General features: G+C 41.2%; 1 protein-coding gene across 1 annotated transcript in view; it reads left to right on the top strand.

The window, feature by feature from the left end:
* Positions 1 to 22,431, top strand: part of LOC127580344 (cAMP-dependent protein kinase type II-beta regulatory subunit) — a 68,212-nt gene that overhangs the window by 28,181 nt on the left and 17,600 nt on the right. Inside the window, exons 3-4 of the mRNA XM_052033673.1 lie at positions 20,910 to 20,962; positions 22,232 to 22,315. Coding sequence (XP_051889633.1) covers positions 20,910 to 20,962; positions 22,232 to 22,315 — 137 coding nt within the window. The remainder of the gene's footprint in view (positions 1 to 20,909; positions 20,963 to 22,231; positions 22,316 to 22,431) is intronic.

The following is a 22,431-nucleotide window of genomic DNA, read 5'->3' as shown; positions in this document are numbered from 1 at the left end:
ATAATGACCACAGTTCCCTGACCTTTAGCATTGTCATGGACAAGGATAGGAGCAGGTATTATGATGTTTTTAATTGGGGAAGAGCAAATTATGATAGTATTAGGCAATAACTTGGGAGTGTAAATTGGGAACAGATGTTCTCTGGTAAATGCACTGCAGAAATGTGGAGATTGTTTAGGGATCACTTGCATGGGGTTCTAGATAGGTTTGTCCCACTGAGACAAGAAAAGGATGGTAGGGTGAGGGAACTAGGGCTAATGAGAGGCAGTAGATTTAGTCAAGAAGAGGAAGGAAGCTTGTTTAGGAAGCAAAAATCAGTCTGGGCTCTTGAAAGTTGTAAGGTAGCCAGGAAGGAGCTTAAGTAGGGACTTAGGGGAGCTAGAAGGGGCCATGAGAAGGCCTTGGCAAGTAGGGTTAAGGATAATCCTAAGGTGTTTTACACACATGAGGAACAAGAGGATGACTAGGGTGAGGATAAGACCCCTCAGAGATGAGGGGGGGAGATATGTGTCTGGAGGTGGAAGAGGTAGGGGAGGTCCTAAATGAATACTTTGCTTCAGTGTTCACTGAGGAGAGGGACTTGGATGAAGGGGAGGTTAGCGTAGAACTGGCAAGTGCATTGGAGCATGTAGAGGTTAAGAAAGAAGCAGTGTTGGAGCTGCTAAAATGCATGAGGATAGATGTCCCTGGGGTTGGATAGGATATACCCCAGGGTACCAGGGAACCAAGGGAAGAAATCGCTGGAGCATTAACAATGATCTTTGAGTCCTCACTGGCCACAGGAGTGGTACTGGAGGATTGGAGGATGGCAAGTGTTGTTTCATTGTTCAAGAAAGGTAAAGGGAATAATCCTGGGAATTAGACCAGTTAGTCCTGTGTCAGTGGTGGGTAAGCTATTGGAGGGGATACTTGGGAACAAGATTTGAGCATTTGGAGAGACATAGTCTTAAAAGGGATAGTCACCGTTGCTTTGTGAAGGGCAGGTCATGCCTCATGAGCCTAATAGTACTTCGAGGAAGTGACAAGGCAGATTGATGAGGGTGGAGCTGTTGATGTGGTATATATGGATCTTAGCAAGGCATTTGACAAGGTTCTCCATGGTAGGCTCATCCAGAAGGTCATGAGGTATGGGATCCATGGAAAATTGGCTGAGTGGATTTGGGATTGGCTTGCCCACAGAAGGCAGAGGGTGGTTGTTGAAGGGGACTATTCTATCTGGAAGTCGGTGACTAGTGGGACTAGTGTTCTGCAGGGATCTGTTCTGGGACCCCTGCTCTTTGCGATTTTATTTTTATAAATGACTTGGATAAAGAAGTGGAAGGCTGGGTTGGTAAGTTTGCAGATGACATGAAGGTTGGTGGTGTAGTAGATCGTGCAGAAGGTTGTCGTAGGTTGCAGCAGGATATTGACAGGATGCAGAGCTGGGCAGAGAAGTGGCAAATGGAGATCAGTCTGGAGAAGTGTGAAGTGATGCATTTGAAGGCAAAGTACATGGTTAATGACAGGATTCTTAGCAGTGTGGACGAACAGAGAGATCTTGAGGTTCTGGTACATAGATCCCTCAAAGTTGCTGCACAAGTTGATAGGGTGGTTAAAAAGGCGCATGGTGTGCTGGCCTTCATTAGCTGGGGGATTGAGTTCAAGAGCAGAGAGGTAATGTTGCAGCTCTAAAAGACCCTGATTAGACCACATCTGGAATATTGTGTTCGATTCTGGTTGCCACACAATAGGAAGGATGTGGAAGCTTTGGAGAAGGTGTAGAGGAGATTTAATTTTTTTTTTTAAATTTTTTATTTACAGTGTGGTAACAGGCCCTTCCTGCCCAACAAGTCCGCGCCGCCCATTTTAAACTCCCAAATTAACCTACCCGTATGTCTTTAGAATGTGGGAGGAAACCGGAGCACCCGGAGGAAACCCACACGGACACGGGAGAACGCACAAACTCCTTACAGACAGCGATGGGAATCGAACCCCGATCACTGGCACTGTAATAGCGTCGCACTAACTGCTACGCTACCGTGCCGCCTAAAGAAAGCTGTCTGGATTGGAGAACACCTCTTGTGAGGAGAGGCTGAGCAAGTTAGGGCTTTTCTCCTTGGAGAGACAGAGAATGAGAGGAGACTTGATTGAGGTATATAAGATTATGAGAGGCACAGACAGAGTGGACGGCTAGCATCTTTTCCTCAGGGTGGTAATGGCCAATACTAGAGATCACTTGTTTAAGGTGTGTGGAGGAAAGTTCAGGGGGGGAATGTTAGAGGTAGGTTTTTTTTTTACACAGTGGTGGGTGCCTGGAATGCCCTGCTGGGGGGGCGGTGGTAGGGGCTGATATGATAGCATCGTTTTAAGAGACTTAGGCGCATGGATGAAAGGAAAATAGGGTTATGGGAGGTGAAGTGGTGGGGGGGGGGGGCGGATAGATAGAAAATGGATATGCTTTATGTAGGTCGGCACAAAGGGCCTGTACTGTGCTGTACTGTTCTATGTAAATAGGCTAGTGACATTTCCAAAAGTTGGAGAAAAAATTGACTTGATAGAGCCTTAAGGAGGTAACATCCATTTTTCAGGTTCCATAAATATACCACAAAACGTTCCTTGGTGTAGGTTTTGAAAATTTGCACGTGAAGTTGGATTTGAGGTATTAGAACATTGAGATGCTCAAAGCCAGAAAAGAAGAATAGAGGCCAATACATATTGGAAGAATTGGTAACAATGTGTTTTTTTCACAATAATGTTTTCTTGAAGATCTGAATGACAAATTTATTATTTGCCAAAAGTTGCATTCAACTGGTTCATGTTCATTTTTTTGCTGAGACAAATCATATGTGTCAAATTTACATCTGGACAGTAGATGATTCAAAGCTCAGATTTTTCACATCAACATAAAATATCACCAGATTTTTCTAGTTTTATTATTGAGTCAAGTGCATGTCTTCTGGTTTTAAGAGTGATGTTGTTAAAAGCTGAATATGACACGGACCCCTTTGAAGTGGATTTAGCCACTGTGCAAAATTGGGAGTCAGTAAATTGGGGCGGCTGTTATTTTTGATCAACCTTTTCAAGTAAAGAATCTCCTGACCATTATAATTAGTTTCAATAGTTTTCATTTTATCTTTGATTGAAATGCAAAACCTAAAAATATGATTTTTTTTTAAAGTGACCATTATAAACAAAGCTTTGTCCTTCACCTGGTAAACTGGTGATGTATTTTTTTTTAAACAGTGGGGACTAAACTGTTGATTGATGTCAAAGAATAGATGCAGTGGATGAACTAACAGCTGGATTGGATGGCACCCTGAGAGCAAAGTATGAAGGGGTTTGTCAAAGGCAGAGTCCTCATATGCAGACATTCCTGATCTACTCCAGAGTAGAAAATCCTGTTATTTTGTTTCCTGTTGTAGACCATTTTAAAGAAAACCTTGCCATATAATAGTTTTTGTTCTAAACTTTCCCAATTCAAAAATACAGGTCCTGCCCAGTTTATGAACACCTGCCTTGTGTACAGTGCTTCCATACAAACGAGTGTTTAGGAGAAGGGTGGGATGAATTTGCTGTCTGCTGCAGGCAGCTTCTGCCACCTGTGAACTTGGTTCATGGCCTCATTTCTGACTTACAAACTGTTCAGGTTACAAACTGTTCATGGGAATGGAACCCTACAGTAACCTGGGGATGATCTGTATTGCTTAAAACTGATTTCCGGTATAAGGGAAGCACTGAGAAACCTTAATAGAAACCTTAACAGATACTCATTCAGGTATCTACTTAAAATTCTCAACCTTTCAGTTTTAAAAAAAAGGACTTGTCCCTTCCTATTGCTTTGACTTTCCCTTCTTCCTTTCTGCTTTCAAGAACCCCCAATAAAACTCGTGAAACTCGTGTGTTCAGTGAAGTAGTTGGTTAACTCCACACTCCTTGGGAAAGCTATCAGGAATGCCAGGAGACAATATCGGTTCAAAATGGAGTCCCAGACCAGCTGTCAGTTGTGGCAGGGCTTACACGCTATAACAGACTACAAAACAAAGTCAGGCAGCATAGTTAACAACAGCGCATCCCTTCCTGATGAGCTTAATGCATTCTATGTGCATTTTGAACAGAAGGGGAATGGATTGTCACCACCCACCCTGACAGCCTCCAATGCAACTGAACCCATGGTCACAGTCGAGGACGTAAGATCAGTCTTCTGGAGAGTGAACACGAGGAAAGCATCTGGCCTGGGTGGTGTCCCTGGCCGTGTGCTCAAATCTTGTGCTGATCAGCTGGTGGGGGTATTTGCAGATGTATTTAACCTCTCCCTGCTTCAATCTCGGGTTCCCACTTGTTTTAAGAAGACCACTATCATCCCAGTACTGAAGAAAAACAAGGTAACATGCCTTAATGACTACTGACCAGTGGCTCTGACATCCACCATCATGAAGTGCCTGGAGAGGTTGGTCGTGGCATACATTAACTCTAGCCTCCCTGACAACCTCGACCCACTGCAGCTCACCTACTGCCGAAACAGGTTTATAGTGGATGCCATTTCTCTGGCGACACTCATCTCTGGAGCATCTGGACAGTAAAGACACCTACATTCGACTATTGTTTATTGACTACAACTCTGCCTTCAATACTATAATTCCAAGCAAACTCTTCCCCAAACTCCAAGACCTGGAACTCAGCACCTCCCTCTGTAACTGGATCCTTGACTGTCTGACCAACAGACTGCAATCAGTGAGGACAGGCAGCAACACCTCCAGCATGATTATTCTCAACAGTAATGCCCCACAAGGCTGCGTCCTCAGCCCTCTACTCCCTATGTACTCATAACTGTGTGGCCAGATTCTGCTCTAACTCCATCTACAAGTTTGCAGATGATACCACCATAGTAGGCTGTATCTCAAATAACGATGAGTCAAAGTACTGGAAGGAGGTGGAGAGCTTAGTGACATGGTATCATGACAACAACCTTTCCCTCAATGTCAGCAGAACAAAAGAGCTGGTCATTGACTTCAGGAAAGTGGGTGGTGTGCATACACCTGTCTATGTCAACAGTGCTGAGGTCGAGGGGGTTGAGAGCTTCAAGTTGCGAGGAGTGAACATCACCAATAGCCTGTCCTGGTCCAACTACATAGATGCCACAGCCAAGAAAGCTCACCAGCGCCTCTAGTTCCTCAGGAGGCTAAAGAAATTTGCCATGTTCCCTTTGGCACTCACTGGTTTTTATCAATGCATAATAGAAAGCATCTTATCTGGATGCATCACGGCTTGGTATGGTAACTGCTCTGCCCAGGACCGCAAGAAACTGCGGAGTTGTGTACACAGCCTAGTTCATCGCAGAAACCAGCCTCCCCTCCATGGACTCTGTCTATACCTCTCGCTGCCTTAGTGAAGCAGCCAGAATAATCAAAGACTCCACCCACCTGGGTCATTCTCTCTTCTCTCCTCTCCCATCGGGCAGAAGATAAGGAGCCTGAGAGCACATACCACCAGGCTCAAGGACAGCTTGTATCCCACTGTGATAAGACTATTGAATGGTTCCCTTATACGATGAGATGGATCTGGATCTCACAATCTACCTTCTTATGACCTTGCACCTTATTGTCTACCTGCAATGCACTTCCCTGTAGCTGTGACACTTTACTCTGTATTCTGTTGTGTTTTTACCCTGTACTACCTCTATGTACTGTGTAATGAATTGATCTGTACAAACAGTAGGCAAGATAAGTTTTTCACTGTACCTCAGTACAAGTGACAATAATAAACCAATACCAACACATAGAAATTAGAGCAAGAGTAAGCCACCCTGCCCCTTGAGCCTGCCTCTCAGTTTAATAAGTGTACCTGATCTTATTGCACATTTCTGGCAACCCTCAATAACATTTCTCCCCTTGCTTATCAAGAATCTCTCTACCTTGATCATAAATATGTTCAGTAATACTGCTTCCACTGTCTTTTGACCCATAATCCTCAGAAAAAATTCATTGGTTATAAATGGGCAATCTTATATTTTTGAGTAGTGACCCAAAGTCCTAGATTTAACCACAACAGCAAAAGTCCTCTGTCCACCCTGTCAAGAATCTCTCAGGAGCTTGTGTATTTCGATGAATTCCTATCTCACTTTTCTAAATTCCAATGGAGATCAGTGTAGCTTGTCCAAATCTTCCTTGTAAGACAACCTACCCCTTCAAAACTAGTAAATCTTCTCTGAGCAGCTTCCAATTCATTAACAGCTTTAAGTTAAGAGACTAATACTATACACAGTACTCCTGATGTGGTCTCACCAATGCCCTAAATAACTAAACATCCTTCTTGGCCTTGACATTTATAGATTTGAGTGCTTTGAGAAGAGTTTAAATATTGTGAATGACACAAATGCGGCTACTTCTAGTGTAAAAGAAATTTTTTGTTTCATTTACCCTGTGGTGGCATGATGAATCTTTAGTTTAATACCAACTTGTCTGTGGTAAAGTTCACAAACTCAGTAGTTAAATGATCCACTGAACCATATTGAGTGAATAATAGGATGAAAGAATTCTATTTGTTCTTGTGTATGACAAACATCTGATTTTAATGAAGGCACTGGGAGAAGTTGGTGAACAGAAGGCTGAGTACACTTGATAAGAAATGGAGGAAAAGCAGGCAAATGAGTAGCTTGGATAACTCGCTATCACATCTTGTCTCATTGCAGAATGTTGATTGTGACCTTAGAATGGACTGCTTGCCATTCTGGTGGTGAAAATGAAGTGTGTGATAGAGTGGGGATGGTTAAAGAATAGGACAGAGAGAATTAACACTTGGTTGGAAGAATGGACTCAAACTAATGATGTCAATGGCATGATGCAGAAGATAGGCATCTCAAATATTTCTTGCAAAGCAGATTAATGAATAATTCTTGAACAAAAAAACAACTTCAGCTCCCAATTTAAATACAAATGTATAATTAAATAATTTAGTACCCTCGTCTAATTGTTGCATGTAGCTAACTTACTTGAAGGTGGTTATGGTCTGGATAATCATTTTAAAGAAAATGTTTCTCCAGATTGATCCATCTGTTACACTATGAAATGTTTAGTTTTCAGTCACTTGTATGCTCAGTTAATGCAAATAAAAGTAAAACTTTTCAGGAGCTGAAATGACTTGGAGTTTGAAAAAGCATGCTCTAGAAATGCATAATGGAATATTTCCTAACAAAAGATCTTGAAGGTCAGAGTCAGATTTCCCATTTGTGTCTCAAAATAGATTTGGACCTGACATAGATGAAATTAGACACTATTTACATAACTGGGAAATGACAGGTGGGGAAAAATGCATAGAATATACTGATTATACTCAGATATTTGTGAGAAAATTGTGAAGGGGAAAGGTATGAGATCAATAATCTTTAATTTTACCATTTTAAAATCATTAATAACAACATGAGATATGCAGTTGAATTTTTTTATGTACAACATAATGAGGCAAGTATATTTTGTGGTGTTACCAAAGAAATCAAGACTTTTGCTTTTGTACATTTTATTTGTTGTGTTGGGTTTAAGGTTTTTTTAATAAAAGAGTTTGGAACATGTTGGAATTTTGTTATTGAACTTTGCATAGCACACGGAATCCACTTACAACCATTAGTAGTTTACTTTCACTTATCTTTGACAGTGGGCCCAAGGTAATGTGAGATTTAAAAGCACACATTCAAACTGCCCACTGTAATTTTTTTATTCACCTCCACATGCTTTAAATGAAACAGGCACTTTGTCCTAGAACTGGCAAGAGTGTGGGAATGAGGAACTATTTCATGGGGTACCAATCTTTCAGCCATATGTTCATCTTTCCAAACTGCATTTCAGTTCACCAGTTCGCACTTGACCCAGGTCAAGTGGCTAATTAGGGAGAGTGAAGAGGAGATAGACAGAAGCTATTAGGAATTTGTAGAGAGGTACCTCTGTGGCGGTCCCCCTCAAAAATTGGTATCTCATTTTAGATTCTGTTGGAGAGGATGACCCGACAGAGGAAGACCATGGCAAACGGGACTTTGGAACAGTGCCTGGTGCCGTGGTCCAGCGGGCAAGGAGAAATGCAGTGGTGATTGGGGATTCTATAGTGAAGGGAACAGAAGAGATTCTGCGAACCTGACAACAATACCCGGATGGTGTGTTGCCTCCCTGGTGCCAGGATACGGGATGTCTCGGACTGGGCCCAGAATATTCTGAGGGGAGAGGGTGATCAGCCAGAAGTCTTGGTACATGTAGGTACCAATGACATAGGTAGAAAAAGAGAGGAGGTCCTGAAGGAATATTACAGGAAGAAAGTTGTGTAGCAGGACCTCCAGGGTAGTAATCTCAGGATTACTACCTGTGCCATGTGCTAATGAAAGTAAGAATAGCAAGATCAGGCAGATGAATGTGTGGTTGAGTAACTGGTGCAGGGAGCAAGGCTTCAAATCCTTGGATCATTGGGACCTTTTTTTGGGCGAGGTATGACCTATTCACAAAGGATGGGTTACACCTGAACTCCAAGGGGTCCAATATCCTGGCAGGGATGTTTAATGTAGCTGTTGGGGAGGGTTTGAACTAATTTGGCAGGGGGAAGGAAACCAGGATGTTACGATAGAGGAAGAGGTATACAGGAACAAGTCCAAGACAGTATGCAGTGAAGATGGTAAGAAGGACAGGCAGGTGAAAAGACAGGATAATTTGCTGAACAATAGAGATACAGTGAAATCGGTAGCAGATACTGGTCTAAATGTACTATATTTAAATGCACGTAGCATTAGAAATAAAGTGGATGACCTAGTGTACTGTTATTGTTTTTACCTGTACTACACCAATGCACTCTGTACTAACTCAATGTAACTGCACTGTGTCATGAATTGACCTGTACAATTGGTTTGTAAGACAAGCTTTTCACTGTACCTTGGTACAAGTGACAATAATAAACCAATACCAATAGTGGCACAGCTACAGATTAAAAAAATATGACATTGTGGCAATCACAGAATCATGGCTTAATGATGGAGGTGATTGGGAACTGAATGTCCAGAGGTACACAGTGTATAGGAAAGAGAGGCGGGTAGGCAGAGGGGGTGGTGTGGCCCTGATGGTTAGTAATGATATAAAATCAATACAGAGAAGGGATATAGGGTCAGAAGAAGTGGAATCCTTATGGGTGGAGCTAAGAAATAGCAAGGGTAAAAGGACAATAATAGCAGTTACATATAGGCCCCCTAAAAGCAGCTGGGATGTGGACTATAAGTTACAGCTAGAAATAGAAAAAGCATGTCAGAGAGACAACATCAAGATAATTATGGGGGATTTTAACATGAAGTTGGATTGGGAAAGCCAGGAAGGCAGTGGATCTCAGGAGAGTGAGTTTGTGGAATGTCTATGGGATGGCTTTTTGGAACAACTTGTTGCTGAGTCCACTAGGGGATCGGCTGTTTTGGATTGGGTGCTGTGTAACGAACTGGAGGTGATTAGGGAACTAAAGGTAAAGGAACCATTAGGAATTAGCAATCACAATATGATTGAGTTCAGTTTCAAATTTGCAAAGGAGAAGCTAATATTAGATGTGTCAATATTTCAGTGGAACAAAGGGAATTACAGTGGCACGAGAGAGGAACTGGCCTAAATTGATTGAAAAAGTAAGCTAGTTGGAGGGACAGCAGAGCAGAAATGGATGGAATTTCTACAAGAAATAAGGAAAATGCAGGATAGATATTCTAAGAAAAAAGATTACGAATGGAAAAATGGATAACGGGAGAGGTGAAGGCTAAAATAAAAGCAAAAGGGAGGACATACAAGGAAGCAAAAATTAGGGGGAAAACACAAGACTGGGAAACTTTTTAAAAACTTATGGAAAGAAACTAAGAAGGTCATTAGGAAAGAAAAGATGAATTATGAAAGGAAGTTGGCAGATAACATTCAAAATGATACTAAGAGTTTTCTAAAATATATGAAGAGTAAAAGAGAGACACGGGTTGATATAGGACCAATTGAAAATGGTGTGGGAGAAATTATAATTGATAACAGAGATGGCAGAGGAACTAAATGAGTATTTTGCATTGGTCTTCACTGGGAGGACATCAGCAATATACCTGATGGTCAGGAGTCTTGGGATAGAACTGAGTTCAGTCAAGATTACTAGAGAGAAGGTGCTAGGGAAGCTAAATGGACTAAAGACATAAGTCTCCTGGACTGGATGAGATGCACCCCAGGTTCTGAAGGAGGTGGCTTCGGAGATTGCGGAGGCATTGGCGAATAATTTTCCAGGAATCAATAGACTCCGGCATGGTTCTGGAGGGTTGCAAATGTAGTTCCGCTGTATAAGAAAGGTGGGAGGCAGCATAAAGGAAATTACAGACCTATTAGTCTGACATCGGTGGTGGGAAAGTTATTGGAATCAATCCTCAAGGATGAGGTTATGGAATACCTAGAGGTGCAAGGCAAGGTAGGTCCAAGCCAGCATGGTTTCGTGAAGGGAAGATCCTGCTTGACCAACGGAGTTTTTTTTTTGAGGAAATCTCAGGTAGGGTGGATAAGGGAGAGGTTGTGGATGTTGTGTATTTAGATTTTCAAAAGGCCTTCGACAAGGTGCCGCACAAGAGGCTGATTAATAAGATGAGAGCTCATGGAATTACAGGTAGGATATTAGAATGGGTGGAGTATTGTCTGGTAGGCAGAAAGCAAAGGGTGGGAATAAAGAGATCCTGTTCTGGTTGGTTACCGGTTACTAGTGGTGTTCTGCAGGGGTCGGTGTTGGGGCCATTTCTTTTTACTTCGTACATTAATGATTTGGATGATGGAGTAAATGGTTTTGTGGCTAAGTTTGCAGATGACACCAAGATAGGTGGAGGAGTAGGGAGTATTGAAGAAACAGGAAGGTTGCAGAGAGACTTAGATAGTTTAGGAGAATGGGCAAAGAAATGGCAGATGAGATTCAATGTTGAAAAATGTGCAGTTGTACACTTTGGAAAAAGAAATAAACAGGCAGATTATTATCTAGATGGGGAGAAAATTCAAAGTGCAGAAGTACAAAGGGACTTGGGGGTTCTCGTGCAGGATACCCTAAAGGGTTAACCACCAGGTCGGATCGGCGGTAAAGAAAGCGAATGCTATGTTGGCATTCATTTCGAGAGGTATAGTGTATAAAAGTAGGGAAATGTTGATGAGGCTCTATGGAGCCTCATTTGGAATACTGTATGCAATTTTGGGCTCCTTATCTTTGGAAGGATGTACTGATGTTGGAGAGGGTTTAGAAAAGATTTACGAGAATGATTCCCAGAATGAAAGGGCTTACTTATGATGAGCGTTTGTTGGCTCTTGGACTGTACTCACTGGAGTACAGAAGAATGAGAGGGGACCTCATAGAAACATTTAGAATGTCGAAAGGACTGGACAGAGTAGATGTGGTTAAGCTGTTTCCCTTGGTGGGTGAGTCCAGGACTAGAGGGCACAATCTTAGAATTAGAGAGTACTGGTTTAAAACAAAAATGAGGAGAAATTTCTTTAGGCAGAGGGTAGTGAAATTATGGAATTCTTTGCCACGTACAGCTGTGGAGGCCCAATCATTGGGGGCGTTTAAGGAGGACATTGATAGGTATCTAATTAGTCAAGGTATCAAGAGATATGGGGATAAGGCTGGAATTTGGGGCTAGATAGGAATAGTTTTTAGTTTAGCTCAAGGAGCAGACTCGATGGGCCAAATGGCCTACTTCTGCTCCTTTGTCTTGTGATCTTGTGCAGTATTCTCAGAAAATTGTGTAAAAAGATAATCTTACAATGAAAGAAGGAGTGATCTTAATGAAATTTGCCATATTGTCCCTGTTCTGGAATATGACTGATGGGATATTCAGGCCCTCATCAGATTTTCTACCAATCCTATTAGGTTGTAAATTGAATTGGATAAACTTCCTCTTGTAAGGTTTCCCTCCCAAATTCTACTAAACTTCTGATGTTTTATGTCCTCAAAGTTTGTTGAGTTTATATGTTAGATGGGTGTTTCTGTTTTATTTTTGGTGCTCCCTGGCTTGGCAAGAAATCAGAGGTTTGGTGTTTGACACATTTCCTTTCTGGTGGTTAGCTGTTAAGGCTGTCAATTAAATCAGCAACTGCCACCTTGGGCTGCTCTACATTGAAACCATATCCTGCTCTTTTCAATTTAATGAGACTTCTCTTAGGCAGTCCCTCAAGAGATTGAGGATGACTTGTTTTCAACTCCAGTTGGTGGGTTCTGAGGTGGCTAATGAGACCCAAGTGGAAACCACGGACTCCCCCACAGATATTGCAGGAAGTGTCTGATGGGGCAGGTGGGTAGGTAGTTTGAGAGTTGGTGCTGAAATGCTGCTCCTCCACTTTGGTCATGGGCCAGAGATTCCCAGGAATCAGAGGGTATGTTGCATTTCTTCAAGGAGGCATTGAATACATCCTTCAAAATTCTTTCGCTCTGTTCACCTCACAATCTTTTCCTGTAGACCAAACTTGTAATAGAGCGCCTGTTGCAGGAATCTGGTGAAGGACAGGGAAAGAATGTGCCCTGCCCAATGTGGTTGAATGTAGTAATTAAGGTCTTGATGCTGGGGATGTTGACCTGTGAGAGGACATGGGACCATCCTGAAGTGGAGGCTCAGACCATACTTGTAAATGCCAGCAGTTTTGTGGGGAATGGCCAGCATTTACCCATGTAAGTACCAGCAACTTCTGGGTTAGACCACATGGTTATCTGAACTTCTTGACAGATTCTTGCCAGTCAGTAGATCACTGCTCCATCACTGGGCTCTGCATAAGGGCCACAGTGGAGTACAATGTTGTGGGAATCTGTTTACAGATCTGCCTAAGTTTTAGCTGCATTCATTTTCTTGAATTGAGATTTTACAAATAAGAATAAGGCAAGTTGCAGTTTTAATTATTTGTTTGCTATACTGCTTTAAAGGTCATTTTATTGCTGATTTTAATTTTTTTAATGTCGGGCATTCAGAAACATTTTTTTGTTGTTAGCTTTGTAGGTAGGACTTGTTCAGGCCCATCCTTTGGCTGCAGCCCTGCAGGAGTGGTGGGAGCGCTGCAGCCTTCAAGAATCGGTACTTTCGGTAAATTCATCCTTCCAGCTACAAATCAGATAGGTGATTGAATACACACCTCTGTGGCAGCTGTAAGTGTGAGCCATTGAGTCTGCACAACTCTCAGACTGTAGACTGTCCATTGCCTCAAGCTACCAGGGACGTTCAAAAGAAACACCAGTTTGCCTTGAACGCACAGTTCCTCTGTCTCCTGATCAGAAAATTTGATTCTCATTAACTAACATCTAAAAATGATGTACATTTTTTCTGAATGTTTCTTATCCCAAACCATTTTCCAGCTGATGTAGTTTCTCAAGTGTATTCAGTACTGTATTACTCAGTATACAGCAATTTGCCTGTAGCAAGTACTTGCAAATAGCCATGTGTAATAATAAGTGAATCTGTCTCTGTGATATTGATGGCGGGATAAATATTAATTGGGACACCAGGGAATAACTTAACTTCTGTGGAAAGGTAACATGGGGCATTTTGCATTCATCAGATGAAACAGACCGGGCTTGGGTTTAGTGTCTCAAATCCAAAAGCATAGCACTTAATTGTGCTCAAATCCAGAGAGGAACTTGTAAATTCTGACTGTGGGGCAAAAGGTCCACCTACCGAGAGCCGCTCCTGCAATCTGATTTGTATAGGGCAGTTAAGAGGTTAACACCAAGACTTGTTTTGGATATGAATTGGATTTGTGGTGCCTTTTGCATACACTTTGACAGGTGCATCTCTAGTTTGTTCCAAACATGAACCAAGAAAGCCTTTGTAATCTGAGGCTTGATGCAAATTAAATGATGTATGTAATGTTTAACAGTCAAAGCAAATTCCACAGTTCACTCTTCACTCTCATGCCTGCAAACAATGTGTATATGTAGGGAGAGATGAACCATCTATTTAACAGTTGACTTGGATATTAATTTATGCATATTAATTGATACAATACATACATTTTAAGAATAATAACTGGCTCTTTTCATTTTGTAGCTGGGATTGCTGTTACTTTCTTTTAATTAAAACGTCATCCTCCCCCAACCTTTGGGTTTATCACCTTTGAATGTAACCTCAAGAAACTGAGTTACTGAGTTTAACAAGTTCTACATTCAGTGACTCGGCAGCAGTTTGTCAATCAAACTGACAGCTACTTTCAGTGACTTTTTTTTTCACTCAGCAAATGTCACATTGAAGGAAGGGAGAAACTTCAGGAGGATCTGAAGTAAGCCGATTGCAGATTACTTCAGAGATGCTGTTGAGATAGAATGTGGTCAGCTGCTTAAGTCATCGTGGTAGTGGGCTGAGCATGTTGTGAATTCTGAACCTTCATGATAGGACTGAGCTGGTTTGAAAAGAAAAACTTGGTTGCATTGAGTGCAAATTTACCAGCATGCTGATGTGGTAGTTTGGTCAGAGTCCCGTGTGATGGAGGGTAGGGGGCTCTTCTCTCTGCCTCCAATACTTCAGGTTTGTGCAAGCTTCATACAACCAAATGAAATAAAGCTGACAGACCAAAATCAAAAATGGTTTACATTACTTATAGACTAACTAATTTACAGTTGTTAATGAATTGTCAACTATTATTAAGAGAACAGTTAAGTGAATATGTAAAATAAAATTTAGTAGACAGAACAGGGTAGCTTGTTGCAACTGTGGAATGAGGGAGCTGGTTGTGAACAATGAATTCCTCAGCACCAACGTCTGTATCCTGATGATTTTCAGCTCAGTAGCTCTGACCCTGACTGTAGACATTGTGATTCCTCAGAGAAAGGAAGAGTTACCTTGCTGGTCTGATCTGAAGGCAGGAACACGGGCCAGGAATAGAAAGACGTAATTGAGTCAGGATGTAGTGATGCAGGAAACTGTCCTTTGACTCTGTTCAACTGGCAAGGGGTACTTGCTGTCTGTACAAGTGTAAGCAAGATGGTAGGGAGGAAATAAAAGTGGATGCTAATGATTAGTGGGCTGTATGTTATGGGGCAGATACTGTTCTCTGCAGGCATAGCCAGCTGTCACAATAGTTGAAATGTCTGCCTGGTGCTTGAGCTTGGAGGATCAACTTGTAGTCCACAAAGACATTGAACCAGAAATGTGGTCCTTCTGAGAGAGACAAGGAGCCAGGATTGAAATATAACCATATAATCTAAGGATGTTTAATTTGGGGCTGCTACCTGAGTCATTCACAAATTGGTATTGGTCTGAACAGATCAGGGGGTTAAACTTATGGCTTGAGGTGTGACTGTGGGGAAAGAGTAGGAAGAAGGGATTTGGATTCGGGTATATTTGCACCAGTATAGGGGATAAGGAAGCTATTGTGTTTTAATGATGTCTAATGTAAACAGTGCTGGGATATGTGTCCTGGTGAATTAGATAATGGGTGAAGATAAAAGATCAATAAAAGGAATGAGTCGAGTATCAGCAGGGTTCAAATGAGTAGGAGATTATAGATTTAATCAGAAAGAGAAATGTCAAGGCCACAGTTTTGGATATGAGAAAAAGAGTTGGGTCTAGAGCAGTGTTTACTGGTAATAATGCATCAGTAAATTTAGTTTTGAGGAAAAATGGTCAAGGTAAAATTTAAAGGCCTTGTATATGAAAGCATGAAACACTTGTAATAAGATATTTTTATTAGTCACACATACATAGAAACACAGTGAAATGCATCTTTTATGCAGTGTGTTGTGGGGGCAGCCCACAAGTGTTGCCATGCTTCCAGCGCCAACATAGCATGCCCACAACTTCCTAACCTGTACGTCTTTGGAATGTGGGAGGAAACCGGAGCACCAGGAGGAAACCCACGCAGACACGGGGAGAACGTACAGACTCCTTAGCCGGCGGCTGGAATTGAACCTGTGTCACTGGCGCTGTCATAGCGTTACGCTCACCGCTACACTACCGTACCTGCCCCACAGTAAACAAACTGAAGACAAAAATGGGTTTGAACGAATAACTTTATAGAGGCCTGATTGCATGTAACCATGGGTAGGAATTAAGTATTTCAAGGTAGTTAATGTTTAGAAAGGACTGACAAAATGGGAAAAGAACAGTGAGGTATGGGTGTGGGCTGGAGGAGGAGGTGCCTGTTCTCTGGTGATTAGTTTTATTTCAGACTTTTTAAACTGAATTCCAGTTCATGAAGTGCCATAGTAATATTTGAAGTTGTCTGTATTAGTCTTGGCCTTGGGATTACTTGTTCAATATTTTTAGCATTTTGCCGTCAATGTCATTCTTTATTGTGATCCTCAACAGTGAATGGCAGTGATTGGAATTGATACAAGTTGGATCCTGACCCTTGCTGCAATTCCAACAAAGTGATGTTCTGAAATGGGAACTTCTGATAAATGTTCTCTTCTCACCGTATGCTTGATGATTGGAATCAGAAAGTGGCTGAAATAAACTGGGACTCTGAATTATCCCAAAGAAGCTGGTGTGAAGGAAGAAAGCCTAATCCTACTGACCCCATTCCATAATGACTCGGGATGTACCAAAACACACAAAAGGGCAAGCAGTAAATAACTTGCAAGTAAGGAGATGATCTTAAATTAGGAATGAGCAGAATTATCCATGGTTGAAAAGCTGTTATTTTTAACTGCTAATTTTAGCAGGCTGCTTCCATCTTTGAATATTATTACAGTCTTGTGTCAATTTGAGAAACATTATTATACTGGTGATGTTAACATCCTGCTCCTGATATGATTTGTCACATAAGAGATTACTGACTAATTGTGGATTCAAGTGGCAGACAGTATATACTTGGATTAATTTTGTTAATTAGGCTCTACATCTTGCAATATTTCTGAAGATCATTGTCAGCTACCTTTTCAATCTGCATGGATTCCTACTGTTCAGGCACCAGTGGAAGAACACTTCATTGGGTTTAAATAACCACCGCATTTTGAGGAGTTGCTCAACACAAAGTCCCAGTGATAGGCTTCCGATGCAACTTGACCTTTCAACAGTATCCCTTGTCTTCTACAGCACTGTTTAACATTTTCAGCATTTGCAACTTTTTGATTGTTGTGGTACATTTAATTCCAGACTGGTTTACTTGGGAAAATTTGTAAATGCAGCCTCAAAAGAAGACTAAGTATGTGGGTGAAGAAGAAGACCAAAGAAAGCCAGGGTGAAAGTAGCTTACTGGCGGAGTCGTATCACTAACATTGCTAAATTAACCCTTTTATATTTATTGCATTGGCTGCTTACTTTATCAGTACACTGCACAGGCTTGCTTTCATCTCTGACTGTAGCCTATCCTCTGTAGCAGTTCCTGTTACAGGATTTATATTTAGTACTGTTTCTTTCAAGACCTTCCACAGATAGTTCAGGTCTTAACAGGAAAAGATTGGTGATGGTAACCTTTTGTGGTGGATCAACTCTAGGCATTGAGAATATCTGGAATTAAAAGTGATCTGTTGCTAACTGGAAAGAGATTTATTTGTGCTCTGTTCAGACAACTACTTCACTCCCTTAAACTGATTTTTTGTTTTAAACTCATCAAACTGCATGGAGTCCCTCTATTTTAATTAATTACATCAGTATTACTTCCATCATTACTATATCTGGGTTATTAAACATCATAACATTTGTGGAAAAATCATTATAAATATCTGATACTCAGCTTTTCGTTCAAATTATTTCAAGTTCTTCAAACGTGCAAGTCAACTGAAATGAGTATGAAAAATTATACAAGAATATCTCCTTGTATCTTACTGTCAGATAGTCAGACTTCTATCTTTTTTGACTGGTACTGACGGTATTATCTGGACTCCTGCAGTAGACTTGCCATATTTTCCCTAGTGATGTCTATTTAGAAAACTCATTGCAACTTCCATGTGGCTGCTGATGGTTCTAACATTTTTCCTGTCCTTGTATTCCTTGGATTTCTTACACTGACAACATTAGTACTGCGGTCTATTACATCGAATTGTCTAAAAATGTGTATTTGAGAGATGGTCTTAAATTATTTGGCAACTAAATGATTTCTTATTTTCAAAACTGCTTTTTCATGAAGTGATTATTGCCATATCAAATAAATGACTGTTAGTCCAAACAACCATAGATTAGAGACAATGTCAAGAATAACAATAGATTCCATTTGTGAAGGAGCTACTAAGCTCTGTGTGCTTTGAAGGCATGGAGAGGCAGATGGAGTGAGGTGGAGCAGATTCTGGTGGAAAAACAAGAGTCTTTTGAAAAGAATAGAGGAGAAAAAAAGTGTGGATGAAGGTCTGTGGATAGGGATGTCTGAACCTGTTTTTTTTCCACGTGGATTTTTAAAACGAAATATCAAATAAAGCATGTTATTGACCTGATTAAATGTAATGCAGGTTTCACTAAAAACGATTACTGTCAAGTATGGGAAGGGAAGGTTTTCCACTGGAGATGTTTGATGGGTGGTGTTCTGGTTCTATTTTAAGGTTCCCAAAGTACATGGAAGATTTCATTGCATGCTTGAAGGAAGGAATCCTGTGGCCCTAATCTTTTAATCAGGAGCTTAACTTTCCAACATTTTTAATCCCATTAAAGTTAAATGATGTACAGCATGATTTGTTACAGCTCAGCACCAAATACCCCAACACAGAATAATCCATACTCCTGTCAATAAAATTTTGTTCCCAAACCAGAAACCATGGATGAACTGGGAGATCCACTCCCGACTGAAGTCGAGGACTTCAGCATTCTAATCAGGTGACCTTGACCTTTACAAGAAATCACGATGCAACCTCAGTAGAGCTATCAGAGATGCCAAGAGACAACACCAGTTCAAAACAGAGTCCCACACCAGTTGTCAGTTGTGACAGGGCTTGCATGCTATAATGGGCTGCAAACTAAATCGGGCAGCATAGTCCACAACAGCGCATCCCTCCCTGATGAGTTTAACGCATTCTGTGCCCATTTTGAACAGAAGGGGATTGGTTTGTCACCACCCACCCCGACAGCCTCCAATACAACTGAACCCGTGGTCACTGTCAAAGACATAAGATCAGTCTTCCGAGAGTGAACCCGAGGAAAGCATCTGGCCCGGATGGTGTCCCTAGCCGTGTCCTCAGATATTATGCTGATCAGCTGGTGGGAGTATTTGCAAACATATTTAACCTCTCCCTGCTTCAGTCTGAGGTTCCCACCTGTTTTAAGAAGACTACAATCATCCTGGTACCTCAGAAGAATAAGGTAACACGCCTTAGTGACTACTGACTGGTGGCTCTGATATCCACCATCATGAAGAGGCTGGTCATGACACACATTAACTCCAGCCTCCCAGAAAACCTCAACTCACTGCAATTCGCCTACTGCCAAAACATGTCTACAGTGGATGCCGCCTCCCTGGCCCTACGCTCATCTCTGGAGCATCTGGAACAGTAAAGACACTTACGTTAGACTATTGTTTATTGGCTACATCCCCATCTTCCATACTATAATTCCAAGCAAACTCATAACCAAACTCCGAGTCCTGGGATTCAATACCTCCCTCTGCAACTGGACTCTTGACTTTCTGAACAACAGATCGCAATCAGTGAGGATAGGCAGCAACACCTCCAGCACGTTTATTCTCAACACTGGTGCCCCACAAGGTAGCATCGTCAGCCCTCTACTCTACTCCCTATATACTCATGACTGCGTGGCCAGATTCTGCTCTAACTCCATCCGCAAGTTTGCAGATGGTACCACCGTAGTAGGCCGTATCTCAAATAATGATGCATTGGGATACAGGAAGGAGGTGGAGAGCTTAGTGACATGCTGTCATAACAACAACCTTTCCCTCAATGTCAGGAAAACAAAAGAGCTGGTTATTCCCTTCGGGAAAGGGAGCGGTGTACATGCACCTGTCTACATTTATGGTGCTGAGGTCGAGAGGGTTGAGATCTTCAAGTTCTGAGGAGTGAACATCACAAATGGCCTGTCCTGGTCCAACTACGCAGATGCCACGGCCAGGAAAGCTCACCTGCGCCTCTATTTCCTCAGAAGGCTAAAGAAATTTGACATTTCCCCTTTGACATTCACCAACTTGTATTGATGCACCATAGAGAAAGCACCCTATCTGGATGCGTCACGGCTTGGTATGGCAACTGCTCTGCCTGGGATTGCAAGAAACTGCAGAGAGTTGTGAACACAGCCCAGCCCAGCACATCACGGAAACCAGCCTCCCCTCCATAGACTCTGTCTATACCTCTCTCTGCCTTGGTTATGCAGCCAGCATAATCAAAGACCCCACCCACCCGGGTCATTCTCTCTTCTCTTCCATTAGACAGAAGATACAGGATCCTGAGAGCACATACCACCAGGCTCGAGGACAGCTTGTATCCCTCTGATAAGACTTTTGAACAGTTCTGTTATATGATGACATGGACTCTTGACTTCACAATCTACCTTTTTGTGACCTTGCACCTTATTGTCTACCTGCACTGCACTTCCTCTGTAGCAGTGACACTTTAATCTGTATTCTGTTATTGTTTTTACCCTGTGCGATCTCGGTGCACTGTGTAATGAATTGATCTGTACGAACAATAGGCAAAACAAGTTTTTCACTGTACCTCGGTGCAAGTGACAATAATAAACCAATACCAATATTGTGTATTTCCTTTTGCACTCTGCCCCAATAAAACTTGAAGCCTGTACAAACACAGACGTTTCCCTTCATTTTAAAATGAGAGATGCTTCATAAACATGTAGCCAGTGAACTAATATTCATGTCTAATGAAGTGCAATGAATATAACCAATCCTAGAAACTCTCAAGATAGAAAAATTAAGTTGTTATTGTTATATAATAGATACTAATCATATTTTGATAATTTGTAATGAGGATGTCTCTCGCATCTAAACTATTTTGTTTTTCTTCAGTCAGGCACAATTCTTTTGAAACTTATTAGTGTGTCTATTTTTTTTAAGTCTGTGCGGAACCTTTCAATCCTGATGAGGAAGAGGAGGATGCAGAACCGCGGGTAAGCAATGTGTAGGATATGCAATAATGTGATAAGTGGAAGAGTCGAATGAATCCATGAATGCTTTGAGGAACCAAATGATACCACTCCACCCACCCTCCACACTCTGCTCCGCAGACTTGCCCCAATTTTTAAATGCGCGCACATGCCCAATAACTCATGACGTTTTTAAAATCTGACTATATTTGGTTTGTTGGGAAGTACTGCATGTTGGAAAAACATCAGAGACTGGACAGGAAAAACAAGCGGTAATTATGTTGCAGAAATCTTTGAGGAAAACACAAGTAGCAACAAGAAAGAAAAAAATCTGAACCAAATAATCTTGCTGAGAAATAATAATTGTAAACTGGAACAATCTTGTACAAAATACTAGAAGAAAGGGGAGGAAAAAACCCTAAACAACATTAAATGGTAGGCCCAACTTGTTAATGAAAATAGCAATATTTGGGCTTTTAAAGATGAGTTAGCTATCAGTAATAAAATCTCTTTGCATCATAATTTGGCATGCTAGCTGACTCAAATTCATATCAAGATGAAATCAAGGCATATGAAGTTATGACACATCCCTCATAGGATGTAAGAAGGAACAGCAGAGGGCAGCAGGTGGCTGTAGTGAACAGTGTTATAAAGTTTGGGAAAGCACAGAAGATTGAAATGTTTTTGTGCAAAAGGATAAAATTAAGTAATAAGAAAGGTAAATTGCATCACAAACTGTGTTCACTGCATTGTAGGAACATGGAGAGATGTTTATGTCTGAAATTTGTTCAATGATCGGTAAACAAGGAACAATATGAACTGTTTAAGTTATAAGCTGTTAGTCCATATCATTTTTCCTGAATAAATATCTAACATCCTCGGATTTTGCACCAGCAGTTTTGAGTTTACGATATCCTAGTCCACTGTTTCTCTCTTTAAAAAAAAATTGCAAGAAACAGAACAAACCAAGCATGACGTGTCTAATAGCAGTAACTATACATTCTTGCCTGATGCTTTTCACTTGCCCTTTTGTTCCTTTGGTGAGAGAAGAATTAGTAAATCCTTTCAGGTACAAATCCAATGTAAGGGATTTGGCAGGTGTGTATTACTTCATTGCTCCCTGAACCACCTTGATATCTACCTATAATGCAGTAGTGAGATGCCAGATTTGTTGTGTATAGTGCCTTGGTACAAACCTGCATTTTCAAGTTTTGTTTATCAGGCTCTCAAGTAAATGACTATGGTAATGAGAGTAAAATTTACAAATTTGTATTTGGTATTCTCCACTTGTAGGTTATTCATCCAAAAACTGATGAGCAAAGGAGAAGATTGCAAGATGCATGTAAAGACATTCTCCTTTTTAAGAACTTGGACCAGGTATGAACATAATGCTAAATGCTTTGCACTGTAACAGAAATGAGCAAATGTAACTGTATAAATATGAAGAAGTGACAAGGTACTAGTTATTTGAAATATACTATCTTCTCAAATAC

The sequence above is a fragment of the Pristis pectinata genome, chromosome 19 (assembly GCF_009764475.1).
Source record: "Pristis pectinata isolate sPriPec2 chromosome 19, sPriPec2.1.pri, whole genome shotgun sequence".
NCBI classification, from domain to species: domain Eukaryota; kingdom Metazoa; phylum Chordata; class Chondrichthyes; order Rhinopristiformes; family Pristidae; genus Pristis; species Pristis pectinata.
Note: the sequence above shows the minus strand (reverse complement) of the source record. Positions and strands in the feature narration are given on the sequence as shown.